The 15,398-nt window shown below is 38.4% G+C and overlaps 1 protein-coding gene across 1 annotated transcript in view; it reads left to right on the plus strand.

Annotated features, from left to right (window-relative positions):
* Window positions 1-15,398, plus strand: part of LOC143767566 (uncharacterized) — a gene marked incomplete at its 5' end in the record, with an annotated part of 125,550 nt that overhangs the window by 82,551 nt on the left and 27,601 nt on the right. Inside the window, 8 exons of the mRNA XM_077255976.1 lie at window positions 103-414; window positions 2,065-2,382; window positions 4,037-4,284; window positions 6,778-7,078; window positions 8,734-8,955; window positions 10,688-11,011; window positions 12,669-12,980; window positions 14,627-14,944. Of these exons, the coding sequence (XP_077112091.1) occupies window positions 103-414; window positions 2,065-2,382; window positions 4,037-4,284; window positions 6,778-7,078; window positions 8,734-8,955; window positions 10,688-11,011; window positions 12,669-12,980; window positions 14,627-14,944 (2,355 nt within the window). The remainder of the gene's footprint in view (window positions 1-102; window positions 415-2,064; window positions 2,383-4,036; window positions 4,285-6,777; window positions 7,079-8,733; window positions 8,956-10,687; window positions 11,012-12,668; window positions 12,981-14,626; window positions 14,945-15,398) is intronic.

The following is a 15,398-nucleotide window of genomic DNA, read 5'->3' on the forward strand; positions in this document are numbered from 1 at the left end:
TACAAATGCTTTATAGGGGATCTGTCAGGTTCCCTTTAAGATAATTTATAATTCATTGTTTTCAGAAATGACCATTCTCCTTTTTTTTAGGTTCAGGTTCAGACTTGTCTATAAGACTGGTAAATGGCAATGGTCAATGTAACGGTCGTGTAGAAATCCTCTATAATGGAGCATGGGGAACTGTGTGTGATGATTATTGGGATATTAATGCTGCACAAGTTGTATGCCGGCAGTTAAATTGTGGCCAAGCTCTTGCATTTAATGGCAGTGCTGCATTTGGCCAAGGACAAGGAGTAATTGTATTGGATGATGTGCAATGCACCGGCAATGAACAACACGTATGGGACTGTCTACACCAACCATTTACAGTGAATAACTGTGGACATAATGAAGATGCTGGAGTCATCTGCTCAGGTATATTTTCAAAATGATGAAATCTTATACAATCATCTGATATGATATGTTGTTTGCATAGATGTTCAAGTAATCCACATTTTCATATTTTCTACTACTAAGGGTAACTCAAACAATCAATAGTTTTTATAAGAAAATCTTGAAGGACTAGAGGCACTTTGGTTCCTTCCCTATTAAGTCCAAAATGTTAAGAGGTTTTATGTGCTAGTAGGGTGCCTTTGTGAGGTCATTGACACATCAATAATAAGATGCTGATGGGTTTCTGTTATAGGGTTTTATTCCACATATTAATTATTAATGTAGTGTTTGACTATCCATAACCAATATTTGGCTAATATTAGATTAGGAAATGTGGTCTACTGCCTGCACCAGAAAATTAGCACAAACTATTTAGATTAGGAAATGTGGCCTCCTGCCTCCTGCGTGCACCACAATAGTAGAGCAGAAGATTTAGTGTGTCTGGAATAAACTGTTGTCAGAAATGATTCAGATTAAAAAATGTAGGCTGGTCTCTGGACCACACTATTAGCTAAAAGGATTTAGATTCTGAAATGTGATCACAAGCCTGCAAGACAGTACTAGCACAAATAATTTAGATAAAGAAATGGGGCCTCCTTTCTGCACCACAAAATCTTAGCCCAAACAAGTTTGATTAGGAAATGTGACATCCTGCTGGCACCACAATATTAGACCAAAAGATCATGATTGGGAAATGTGGCTTTCTGCCTGCACCACAATATTAGCCCAAACTATTTTCATTAGGAAATCTGGCCTCCTGCCTACACCACAATGTTAGTGCAAACGATTTTGAATAGGAAATGTAGCCTCCTTCCTGCACCACAATATTAATCCAATTGAATGTGATTAGGAAATGTGGCACCCTGCCTGCACCACACTATTAGCACAATTGTTTCAGATGATGGAAGGTTGATTTTACACAGGATCCAAAATAGCTGAAGAAACTGACAATAAACTGCATTTCTAACTATCTGAAAACTTGCAGCAGCCACTGTAGCATCCTCTCTGTACTGTTACACTGACAAAATCATGCCACTAAAACAACATATCCCCTTTTTATATGGAGAGCATCATGTGATTTTGGCAAGCAATTACAGAAGCCCTTGTGTCTGGCATTGTGGATGGTATTTGTGCTGTGATTGTCTGCCAGAATCTACACACATTAAGTTAACAAAAAGAGAAAAAATTAAAAAACAAAAACAGTCCGCCATTCCTCTGACCTCTCCACACTAAATCCCCTCATTAAAGACCCCCCTGCTCAACATACAGCACCACTATCCTAGCCAAAGTCCTAACAGAAGCATTAGTGGAAACACAATCATTTACTGAACTGTTCACGAGTTTTGCTGACTTTAAGGGAAAATGCACGTAAATCCGAACACAAATTCAAATGAGCTCCTTTCATGCCCAATTTGAGATTGCTGAAAGGTATCCGAATAAATCCACTCATAACTATTTATAAAGATTTGCTTTAACATGTATTTTGGTTTTAAACACTACAAAGGGCTGAATAGGCAGGGTATTTAGTAACAATCATACAAATGCTTTATAGGGGATCTGTCAGGTTCCCTTTAAGATAATTTATAATTCATTGTTTTCAGAAATGACCATTCTCCTTTTTTTTAGGTTCAGGTTCAGACTTGTCTATAAGACTGGTAAATGGCAATGGTCAATGTAACGGTCGTGTAGAAATCCTCTATAATGGAGCATGGGGAACTGTGTGTGATGATTATTGGGATATTAATGCTGCACAAGTTGTATGCCGGCAGTTAAATTGTGGCCAAGCTCTTGCATTTAATGGCAGTGCTGCATTTGGCCAAGGACAAGGAGTAATTGTATTGGATGATGTGCAATGCACCGGCAATGAACAACACGTATGGGACTGTCTACACCAACCATTTACAGTGAATAACTGTGGACATAATGAAGATGCTGGAGTCGTCTGCTCAGGTATATTTTCAAAATGATGAAATCTTATACAATCATCTGATATGATATGTTGTTTGCATAGATGTTCAAGTAATCCACATTTTCATATTTTCTACTACTAAGGGTAACTCAAACAATCAATAGTTTTTATAAGAAAATCTTGAAGGACTAGAGGCACTTTGGTTCCTTTCCTATTAAGTCCAAAATGTTAAGAGGTTTTATGTGCTGGTAGGATGCCTTTGTGAGGTCATTGACACATCAATAATAAGATGCTGATGGGTTTCTGTTATAGGGTTTTATTCCACATATTATTTATTAATGTAGTGTTTGACTATCCATAACCAATATTTGGCTAATATTAGATTAGGAAATGTGGTCTACTGCCTGCACCAGAAAATTAGCACAAACTATTTAGATTAGGAAATGTGGCCTCCTGCCTCCTGCGTGCACCACAATAGTAGAGCAGAAGATTTAGTGTGTCTGGAATAAACTGTTGTCAGAAATGATTCCGATTAAAAAATGTAGGCTGGTCTCTGGACCACACTATTAGCTAAAAGGATTTAGATTCTGAAATGTGATGACAAGCCTGCAAGACAGTACTAGTACAAATAATTTAGATAAAGAAATGGGGCCTCCTTTCTGCACCACAAAATCTTAGCCCAAACAAGTTTGATTAGGAAATGTGACATCCTGCTGGCACCACAATATTAGACCAAAAGATCATGATTGGGAAATGTGGCTTTCTGCCTGCAAAACAATATTAGCCCAAACTATTTTCATTAGGAAATCTGGCCTCCTGCCTACACCACAATGTTAGTGCAAACGGTTTTGAATAGGAAATGTAGCCTCCTTCCTGCACCACAGTATTAATCCAATTGAATGTGATTAAGAAATGTGGCGCCCTGCCTGCACCACACTATTAGCACAATTGTTTCAGATGATGGAAGGTTGGTTGATTTTACACAGGATCCAAAATAGCTGAAGAAACTGACAATAAACTGCATTTCTAACTATCTGAAAACTTGCAGCAGCCACTGTAGCATCCTCTCTGTACTGTTACACTGACAAAATCATGCCACTAAAACAACATATCCCCTTTTTATATGGAGAGGGTCATGTGATTTTGGCAAGCAATTACAGAAGCCCTTGTGTCTGGCATTGTGGATGGTATTTGTGCTGTGATTGTCTGCCAGAATCTACACACATTAAGTTAACAAAAAGAGAAAAAATTAAAAAACAAAAACAGTCCGCCATTCCTCTGACCTCTCCACACTAAATCCCCTCATTAAAGACCCCCCTGCTCAACATACAGCACCACTATCCTAGCCAAAGTCCTAACAGAAGCATTAGTGGAAACACAATCATTTACTGAACTGTTCACGAGTTTTGCTGACTTTAAGGGAAAATGCACGTAAATCCGAACACAAATTCAAATGAGCTCCTTTCATGCCCAATTTGAGATTGCTGAAAGGTATCCGAATAAATCCACTCATAACTATTTATAAAGATTTGCTTTAACATGTATTTTGGTTTTAAACACTACAAAGGGCTGAATAGGCAGGGTATTTAGTAACAATCATACAAATGCTTTATAGGGGATCTGTCAGGTTCCCTTTAAGATAATTTATAATTCATTGTTTTCAGAAATGACCATTCTCCTTTTTTTTAGGTTCAGGTTCAGACTTGTCTATAAGACTGGTAAATGGCAATGGTCAATGTAACGGTCGTGTAGAAATCCTCTATAATGGAGCATGGGGAACTGTGTGTGATGATTATTGGGATATTAATGCTGCACAAGTTGTATGCCGGCAGTTAAATTGTGGCCAAGCTCTTGCATTTAATGGCGGTGCTGCATTTGGCCAAGGACAAGGAGTAATTGTATTGGATGATGTGCAATGCACCGGCAATGAACAACACGTATGGGACTGTCTACACCAACCATTTACAGTGAATAACTGTGGACATAATGAAGATGCTGGAGTCATCTGCTCAGGTATATTTTCAAAATGATGAAATCTTATACAATCATCTGATATGATATGTTGTTTGCACAGATGTTCAAGTAATCCACATTTTCATATTTTCTACTACTAAGGGTAACTCAAACAATCAATAGTTTTTATAAGAAAATCTTGAAGGACTAGAGGCACTTTGGTTCCTTTCCTATTAAGTCCAAAATGTTAAGAGGTTTTATGTGCTAGTAGGATTCCTTTGTGAGGTAATTGACACATCAATAATGAGATGCTGATGGGTTTCTGTTATAGGGTTTTATTCCACATATTAATTATTAATGTAGTGTTTGACTATCCATAACCAATATTTGGCTAATATTAGATTAGGAAATGTGGTCTACTGTCTGCACCAGAAAATTAGCACAAACTATTTAGATTAGGAAATGTGGCCTCCTGCCTCCTGCGTGCACCACAATAGTAGAGCAGAAGATATAGTGTGTCTGGAATAAACTGTTGTCAGAAATGATTCAGATTAAAAAATGTAGGCTGGTCTCTGGACCACACTATTAGCTAAAAGGATTTAGATTCTGAAATGTGATGACAAGCCTGCAAGACAGTACTAGCACAAATAATTTAGATAAAGAAATGGGGCCTCCTTTCTGCACCACAAAATCTTAGCCCAAACAAGTTTGATTAGGAAATGTGACATCCTGCTGGCACCACAATATTAGACCAAAAGATCATGATTGGGAAATGTGGCTTTCTGCCTGCAAAACAATATTAGCTGTTGTGGATTCTGTTTGTGGGCTCCCTCTGGTGGTTACTGCTGGTACTGGGTGACTTTGGTGGGTTGCGGCCTTTGGTTTCCACCTGTCCATCAGAGGCTGGGTGTTTCCTATTTTACCTGGCCTTTCTGTCATTTCCCTTGCCGGCTATCAATGTGTTCAGATGTGCTCTGTTTGGTTCCTGCCTACCTGCTCCCAGATCTTTCAGGATAAGCTAAGTGCTGATTTTCAGTTGTTTGGTTTTTGGTCCAGCTTGCTTAGAATGTCTCTATGCTAGCTGGTTGCTCTAGTGGACTGAGGTTCTCCCCATGTGCCATGAGTTGGCACATGGGTTCTTGTAATCTCAGGATGGTTTTTTGATTAGGGTTTTTTGCAGACCGCTCAGTCCCCTTTTGTATCATTCTGCTTTCTAGTTTTCAGCGGGCCTCTATTTGCTAAAACTATATACATCATCTCTATGTTTGTGCCTTCCTCTCATTTCACCGTCAATACATGTGGGGGGCAACTATATCTTTTGGGGTTAATTCCTCTGGAGGCAAGTGAGGTCTTTGTTTTCTCTGCAGTACTAGTTAGCTCTTAGGCTGGTGCGTGGCGTCTAGAACCAACGTAGGCACGCTCCCTGGCTATCTCTAGTTGCGTTTGTCAGGCGTAGGGCAGCGGTCAGCCCAGGTTCCATCACCCTAGAGCTCGTCCGATATTTGTTATACTTTGCTTGTCCTGTGCTATCCCTAGCCATTGGGGATTCATGACAATTAGCCCAAACTATTTTCATTAGGAAATCTGGCCTCCTGCCTACACCACAATGTTAGTGCAAACGGTTTTGAATAGGAAATGTAGCCTCCTTCCTGCACCACAGTATTAATCCAATTGAATGTGATTAGGAAATGTGGCGCCCTGCCTGCACCACACTATTAGCACAATTGTTTCAGATGATGGAAGGTTGATTTTACACAGGATCCAAAATAGCTGAAGAAACTGACAATAAACTGCATTTCTAACTATCTGAAAACTTGCAGCAGCCACTGTAGCATCCTCTCTGTACTGTTACACTGACAAAATCATGCCACTAAAACAACATATCCCCTTTTTATATGGAGAGGGTCATGTGATTTTGGCAAGCAATTACAGAAGCCCTTGTGTCTGGCATTGTGGATGGTATTTGTGCTGTGATTGTCTGCCAGAATCTACACACATTAAGTTAAAAAAAGAGAAAAAATTAAAAAACAAAAACAGTCCGCCATTCCTCTGACCTCTCCACACTAAATCCCCTCATTAAATACCCCCCTGCTCAACATACAGCACCACTATCCTAGCCAAAGTCCTAACAGAAGCATTAGTGGAAACACAATCATTTACTGAACTGTTCACGAGTTTTGCTGACTTTAAGGGAAAATGCACGTAAATCCGAACACAAATTCAAATGAGCTCCTTTCATGCCCAATTTGAGATTGCTGAAAGGTATCCGAATAAATCCACTCATAACTATTTATAAAGATTTGCTTTAACATGTATTTTGGTTTTAAACACTACAAAGGGCTGAATAGGCAGGGTATTTAGTAACAATCATACAAATGCTTTATAGGGGATCTGTCAGGTTCCCTTTAAGATAATTTATAATTCATTGTTTTCAGAAATGACCATTCTCCTTTTTTTTAGGTTCAGGTTCAGACTTGTCTATAAGACTGGTAAATGGCAATGGTCAATGTAACGGTCGTGTAGAAATCCTCTATAACGGAGCATGGGGAACTGTGTGTGATGATTATTGGGATATTAATGCTGCACAAGTTGTATGCCGGCAGTTAAATTGTGGCCAAGCTCTTGCATTTAATGGCAGTGCTGCATTTGGCCAAGGACAAGGAGTAATTGTATTGGATGATGTGCAATGCACCGGCAATGAACAACACGTATGGGACTGTCTACACCAACCATTTACAGTGAATAACTGTGGACATAATGAAGATGCTGGAGTCGTCTGCTCAGGTATATTTTCAAAATGATGAAATCTTATACAATCATCTGATATGATATGTTGTTTGCATAGATGTTCAAGTAATCCACATTTTCATATTTTCTACTACTAAGGGTAACTCAAACAATCAATAGTTTTTATAAGAAAATCTTGAAGGACTAGAGGCACTTTGGTTCCTTCCCTATTAAGTCCAAAATGTTAAGAGGTTTTATGTGCTAGTAGGATGCCTTTGTGAGGTCATTGACACATCAATAATAAGATGCTGATGGGTTTCTGTTATAGGGTTTTATTCCACATATTAATTATTAATGTAATGTTTGACTATCCATAACCAATATTTGGCTAATATTAGATTAGGAAATGTGGTCTACTGCCTGCACCAGAAAATTAGCACAAACTATTTAGATTAGGAAATGTGGCCTCCTGCCTCCTGCATGCACCACAATAGTAGAGCAGAAGATTTAGTGTGTCTGGAATAAACTGTTGTCAGAAAGGATTCAGATTAAAAAATGTAGGCTGGTCTCTGGACCACACTATTAGCTAAAAGGATTTAGATTCTGAAATGTGATCACAAGCCTGCAAGACAGTACTAGCACAAATAATTTAGATAAAGAAATGGGGCCTCCTTTCTGCACCACAAAATCTTAGCCCAAACAAGTTTGATTAGGAAATGTGACATCCTGCTGGCACCACAATATTAGACCAAAAGTTCATGATTGGGAAATGTGGCTTTCTGCCTGAACCACAATATTAGCCCAAACTATTTTCATTAGGAAATCTGGCCTCCTGCCTACACCACAATGTTAGTGCAAACGATTTTGAATAGGAAATGTAGCCTCCTTCCTGCACCACAGTATTAATCCAATTGAATGTGATTAGGAAATGTGGCGCCCTGCCTGCACCACACTATTAGCACAATCGTTTCAGATGATGGAAGGTTGATTTTACACAGGATCCAAAACAGCTGAAGAAACTGACAATAAACTGCATTTCTAACTATCTGAAAACTTGCAGCAGCCACTGTAGCATCCTCTCTGTACTGTTACACTGACAAAATCATGCCACCAAAACAACATATCCCCTTTTTATATGGAGAGGGTCATGTGATTTTGGCAACCAATTACAGAAGCCCTTGTGTCTGGCATTGTGGATGGTATTTGTGCTGTGATTGTCTGCCAGAATCTACACATATTAAGTTAACAAAAAGAGAAAAAATTAAAAAACAAAACAGTCTGCCATTCCTCTGACCTCTCCACACTAAATCCCTTCATTAAAGACCCCCCCGCTCAACATACAGCACCACTATCCTAGCCAAAGTCCTAACAAAAGCATTAGTGGAAACACAATCATTTACTGAACTGTTCACGAGTTTTGCTGACTTTAAGGGAAAATGCACGTAAATCCGAACACAAATTCAAATGAGCTCCTTTCATGCCAAATTTGAGATTGCTGAAAGGTATCCGAATAAATCCACTCATCACTATTTATAAAAATTTGCTTTAACATGTATTTTGGTTTTAAACACTACAAAGGGCTGAATAGGCAGGGTATTTAGTAACAATAATACAAATGCTTTATAGGGGATCTGTCAGGTTCCCTTTAAGATAATTTATAATTCATTGTTTTCAGAAATGACCATTCTCCTTTTTTTTAGTTTCAGGTTCAGACTTGTCTATAAGACTGGTAAATGGCAATGGTCAATGTAACGGTCGTGTAGAAATCCTCTATAATGGAGCATGGGGAACTGTGTGTGATGATTATTGGGATATTAATGCCGCACAAGTTGTATGCCGGCAGTTAAATTGTGGCCAAGCTCTTGCATTTAATGGCAGTGCTGCATTTGGCCAAGGACAAGGAGTAATTGTATTGGATGATGTGCAATGCACCGGCAATGAACAACACGTATGGGACTGTCTACACCAACCATTTACAGTGAATAACTGTGGACATAATGAAGATGCTGGAGTCGTCTGCTCAGGTATATTTTCAAAATGGTGAAATCTTATACAATCATCTGATATGATATGTTGTTTGCATAGATGTTCAAGTAATCCACATTTTCATATTTTCTACTACTAAGGGTAACTCAAACAATCAATAGTTTTTATAAGAAAATCTTGAAGGACTAGAGGCACTTTGGTTCCTTCCCTATTAAGTCCAAAATGTTAAGAGGTTTTATGTGCTAGTAGGATGCCTTTGTGAGGTCATTGACACATCAATAATAAGATGCTGATGGGTTTCTGTTATAGGGTTTTATTCCACATATTAATTATTAATGTAATGTTTGACTATCCATAACCAATATTTGGCTAATATTAGATTAGGAAATTTGGTCTACTGCCTGCACCAGAAAATTAGCACAAACTATTTAGATTAGGAAATGTGGCCTCCTGCCTCCTGCATGCACCACAATAGTAGAGGAGAAGATTTAGTGTGTCTGGAATAAACTGTTGTCAGAAAGGATTCAGATTAAAAAATGTAGGCTGGTCTCTGGACCACACTATTAGCTAAAAGGATTTAGATTCTGAAATGTGATCACAAGCCTGCAAGACAATACTAGCACAAATAATTTAGATAAAGAAATGGGGCCTCCTTTCTGCACCACAAAATCTTAGCCCAAACAAGTTTGATTAGGAAATGTGACATCCTGCTGGCACCACAATATTAGACCAAAAGTTCATGATTGGGAAATGTGGCTTTCTGCCTGCACCACAATATTAGCCCAAACTATTTTCATTAGGAAATCTGGCCTCCTGCCTACACCACAATGTTAGTACAAACGATTTTGAATAGGAAATGTTGCCTCCTTCCTGCACCACAGTATTAATCCAATTGAATGTGATTAGGAAATGTGGCGCCCTGCCTGCACCACACTATTAGCACGATCGTTTCAGATGATGGAAGGTTGATTTTACACAGGATCCAAAACAGCTGAAGAAACTGACAATAAACTGCATTTCTAACTATCTGAAAACTTGCAGCAGCCACTGTAGCATCCTCTCTGTACTGTTACACTGACAAAATCATGCCACCAAAACAACATATCCCCTTTTTATATGGAGAGGGTCATGTGATTTGGCAACTAATTACAGAAGCCCTTGTGTCTGGCATTGTGGATGGTATTTGTGCTGTGATTGTCTGCCAGAATCTACACACATTAAGTTAACAAAAAGAGAAAAAATTAAAAAACAAAAAAGTCTGCCATTCCTCTGACCTCTCCACACTAAATCCCTTCATTAAAGACCCCCCCGCTCAACATACAGCACCACTATCCTAGCCAAAGTCCTAACAAAAGCATTAGTGGAAACACAATCATTTACTGAACTGTTCACGAGTTTTGCTGACTTTAAGGGAAAATGCACGTAAATCCGAACACAAATTCAAATGAGCTCCTTTCATGCCAAATTTGAGATTGCTGAAAGGTATCCGAATAAATCCACTCATCACTATTTATAAAAATTTGCTTTAACATGTATTTTGGTTTTAAACACTACAGAGGGCTGAATAGGCAGGGTATTTAGTAACAATAATACAAATGCTTTATAGGGGATCTGTCAGGTTCCCTTTAAGATAATTTATAATTCATTGTTTTCAGAAATGACCATTCTCCTTTTTTTTAGTTTCAGGTTCAGACTTGTCTATAAGACTGGTAAATGGCAATGGTCAATGTAACGGTCGTGTAGAAATCCTCTATAATGGAACATGGGGAACTGTGTGTGATGATTATTGGGATATTAATGCTGCACAAGTTGTATGCCGGCAGTTAAATTGTGGCCAAGCTCTTGCATTTAATGGCAGTGCTGCATTTGGCCAAGGACAAGGAGTAATTGTATTGGATGATGTGCAATGCACCGGCAATGAACAACACGTATGGGACTGTCTACACCAACCATTTACAGTGAATAACTGTGGACATAATGAAGATGCTGGAGTCGTCTGCTCAGGTATATTTTCAAAATGATGAAATCTTATACAATCATCTGATATGATATGTTGTTTGCATAGATGTTCAAGTAATCCACATTTTCATATTTTCTACTACTAAGGGTAACTCAAACAATCAATAGTTTTTATAAGAAAATCTTGAAGGACTAGAGGCACTTTGGTTCCTTCCCTATTAAGTCCAAAATGTTAAGAGGTTTTATGTGCTGGTAGGATGCCTTTGTGAGGTCATTGACACATCAATAATAAGATGCTGATGGGTTTCTGTTATAGGGTTTTATTCCACATATTATTTATTAATGTAGTGTTTGACTATCCATAACCAATATTTGGCTAATATTAGATTAGGAAATGTGGTCTACTGCCTGCACCAGAAAATTAGCACAAACTATTTAGATTAGGAAATGTGGCCTCCTGCCTCCTGCGTGCACCACAATAGTAGAGCTGAAGATTTAGTGTGTCTGGAATAAACTGTTGTCAGAAATGATTCAGATTAAAAAATGTAGGCTGGTCTCTGGACCACACTATTAGCTAAAAGGATTTAGATTCTGAAATGTGATGACAAGCCTGCAAGACAGTACTAGCACAAATAATTTAGATAAAGAAATGGGGCCTCCTTTCTGCACCACAAAATCTTAGCCCAAACAAGTTTGATTAGGAAATGTGACATCCTGCTGGCACCACAATATTAGACCAAAAGATCATGATTGGGAAATGTGGCTTTCTGCCTGCAAAACAATATTAGCCCAAACTATTTTCATTAGGAAATCTGGCCTCCTGCCTACACCACAATGTTAGTGCAAACGGTTTTGAATAGGAAATGTAGCCTCCTTCCTGCACCACAGTATTAATCCAATTGAATGTGATTAGGAAATGTGGCGCCCTGCCTGCACCACACTATTAGCACAATTGTTTCAGATGATGGAAGGTTGATTTTACACAGGATCCAAAATAGCTGAAGAAACTGACAATAAACTGCATTTCTAACTATCTGAAAACTTGCAGCAGCCACTGTAGCATCCTCTCTGTACTGTTACACTGACAAAATCATGCCACTAAAACAACATATCCCCTTTTTATATGGAGAGGGTCATGTGATTTTGGCAAGAAATTACAGAAGCCCTTGTGTCTGGCATTGTGGATGGTATTTGTGCTGTGATTGTCTGCCAGAATCTACACACATTAAGTTAACAAAAAGAGAAAATATTAAAAAACAAAAACAGTCCGCCATTCCTCTGACCTCTCCACACTAAAACCCCTCATTAAAGACCCCCCTGCTCAACATAGAGCACCAATATCCTAGCCAAAGTCCTAACAGAAGCATTAGTGGAAACACAATCATTTACTGAACTGTTCACGAGTTTTGCTGACTTTAAGGGAAAATGCACGTAAATCCGAACACAAATTCAAATGAGCTCCTTTCGTGCCCAATTTGAGATTGCTGAAAGGTATCCGAATAAATCCACTCATAACTATTTATAAAGATTTGCTTTAACATGTATTTTGGTTTTAAACACTACAAAGGGCTGAATAGGCAGGGTATTTAGTAACAATAATACAAATGCTTTATAGGGGATCTGTCAGGTTCCCTTTAAGATAATTTATATTTCATTGTTTTCAGAAATGACCATTCTCCTTTGTTTTTAGGTTCAGGTTCAGACTTGTCTATAAGACTGGTAAATGGCAATGGTCAATGTAACGGTCGTGTAGAAATCCTCTATAATGGAGCATGGGGAACTGTGTGTGATGATTATTGGGATATTAATGCTGCACAAGTTGTATGCCGGCAGTTAAATTGTGGCCAAGCTCTTGCATTTAATGGCAGTGCAGCATTTGGCCAAGGACAAGGAGTAATTGTATTGGATGATGTACAATGCACCGGCAATGAACAACACGTATGGGACTGTTTACACCAACCATTTACAGTGAATAACTGTGGACATAATGAAGATGCTGGAGTCGTCTGCTCAGGTATATTTTCAAAATGATGAAATCTTATACAATCATCTGATATATGTTGTTTGCATAGATGTTCAAGTAATCCACATTTTCATATTTTCTACTACTAAGGGTAACTCAAACAATCAATAGTTTTTATAAGAAAATCTTGAAGGACTAGAGGCACTTTGGTTCCTTCCCTATTAAGTCCAAAATGTTGAGAGGTTTTATGTGCTAGTATGATGCCTTTGTGAGCTCATTGACACATCAATAATAAGTTGCTGATGGGTTTCTGTTATAGGGTTTTATTCCACATATTAATTATTAATGTAGTGTTTGACTATCCATAACCAATATTTGGCTAATATTAGATTAGGAAATGTGGTCTACTGCCTGAACCAGAAAATTAGCACAAACTATTTAGATTAGGAAATGTGGCCTCCTGCCTCCTGCGTGCACCAAAATAGTAGAGCAGAAGATTTAGTGTGCCTGGAATAAACTGTTGTCAGAAATGATTCAGATTAAAAAATGTAGGCTGGTCTCTGGACCACACTATTAGCTAAAAGGATTTAGATTCTGAAATGTGATGACAAGCCTGCAAGACAGTACTAGCACAAATAATTTAGATAAAGAAATGGGGCCTACTTTCTGCACCACAAAATCTTAGCCCAAACAAGTTTGATTAGGAAATGTGACATCCTGCTGGCACCACAATATTAGACCAAAAGATGATGATTGGGAAATGTGGCTTTCTGCCTGCACCACAATATTAGCCCAAACTATTTTCATTAGGAAATCTGGCCTCCTGCCTACACCACAATGTTAGTGCAAACGATTTTGAATAGGAAATGTAGCCTCCTTCCTGCACCACAGTATTAATCCAATTGAATGTGATTAGGAAATGTGGCGCCCTGCCTGCACCACACTATTAGCACAATTGTTTCAGATGATGGAAGGTTGATTTTACACAGGATCCAAAATAGCTGAAGAAACTGACAATAAAATGCATTTCTAACTATCTGAAAACTTGCAGCAGCCACTGTAGCATCCTCTCTGTATTGTTACACTGACAAAATCATGCCACCAAAACAACATATCCCCTTTTTATATGGAGAGGGTCATGTGATTTTGGCAACCAATTACAGAAGCCCTTGTGTCTGGCATTGTGGATGGTATTTGTGCTGTGATTGTCTGCCAGAATCTACACACATTAAGTTAACAAAAAGAGAAAAAATTAAAAAACAAAACAGTCTGCCATTCCTCTGACCTCTCCACACTAAATCCCTTCATTAAAGACCCCCCCGCTCAACATACAACACCACTATCCTAGCCAAAGTCCTAACAAAAGCATTAGTGGAAACACAATCATTTACTGAACTGTTCACGAGTTTTGCTGACTTTAAGGGAAAATGCACGTAAATCCGAACACAAATTCAAATGAGCTCCCTTCATGCCAAATTTGAGATTGCTGAAAGGTATCCGAATAAATCCACTCATCACTATTTATAAAAATTTGCTTTAACATGTATTTTGGTTTTAAACACTACAAAGGGCTGAATAGGCAGGGTATTTAGTAACAATAATACAAATGCTTTATAGGGGATCTGTCAGGTTCCCTTTAAGATAATTTATAATTCATTGTTTTCAGAAATGACCATTCTCCTTTTTTTTAGGTTCAGGTTCAGACTTGTCTATAAGACTGGTAAATGGCAATGGTCAATGTAACGGTCGTGTAGAAATCCTCTATAATGGAGCATGGGGAACTGTGTGTGATGATTATTGGGATATTAATGCTGCACAAGTTGTATGCCGGCAGTTAAATTGTGGCCAAGCTCTTGCATTTAATGGCAGTGCTGCATTTGGCCAAGGACAAGGAGTGATTGTATTGGATGATGTGCAATGCACCGGCAATGAACAACACGTATGGGACTGTCTACACCAACCATTTACAGTGAACAACTGTGGACATAATGAAGATGCTGGAGTCGTCTGCTCAGGTATATTTTCAAAATGATGAAATCTTATACAATCATCTGATATGATATGTTGTTTGCATAGATGTTCAAGTAATCCACATTTTCATATTTTCTACTACTAAGGGTAACTCAAACAATCAATAGTTTTTATAAGAAAATCTTGAAGGACTAGAGGCACTTTGGTTCCTTCCCTATTAAGTCCAAAATGTTAAGAGGTTTTATGTGCTAGTAGGATGCCTTTGTGAGGTCATTGACACATCAATAATAAGATGCTGATGGGTTTCTGTTATAGGGTTTTATTCCACATATTATTTATTAATGTAGTGTTTGACTATCCATAACCAATATTTGGCTAATATTAGATTAGGAAATGTGGTCTACTGCCTGCACCAGAAAATTAGCACAAACTATTTAGATTAGGAAATGTGGCCTCCTGCCTCCTGCGTGCACCACAATAGTAGAGCTGAAGATTTAG

The sequence above is a fragment of the Ranitomeya variabilis genome, chromosome 4 (genome assembly GCF_051348905.1).
Source record: "Ranitomeya variabilis isolate aRanVar5 chromosome 4, aRanVar5.hap1, whole genome shotgun sequence".
NCBI classification, from domain to species: Eukaryota; Metazoa; Chordata; class Amphibia; order Anura; family Dendrobatidae; genus Ranitomeya; species Ranitomeya variabilis.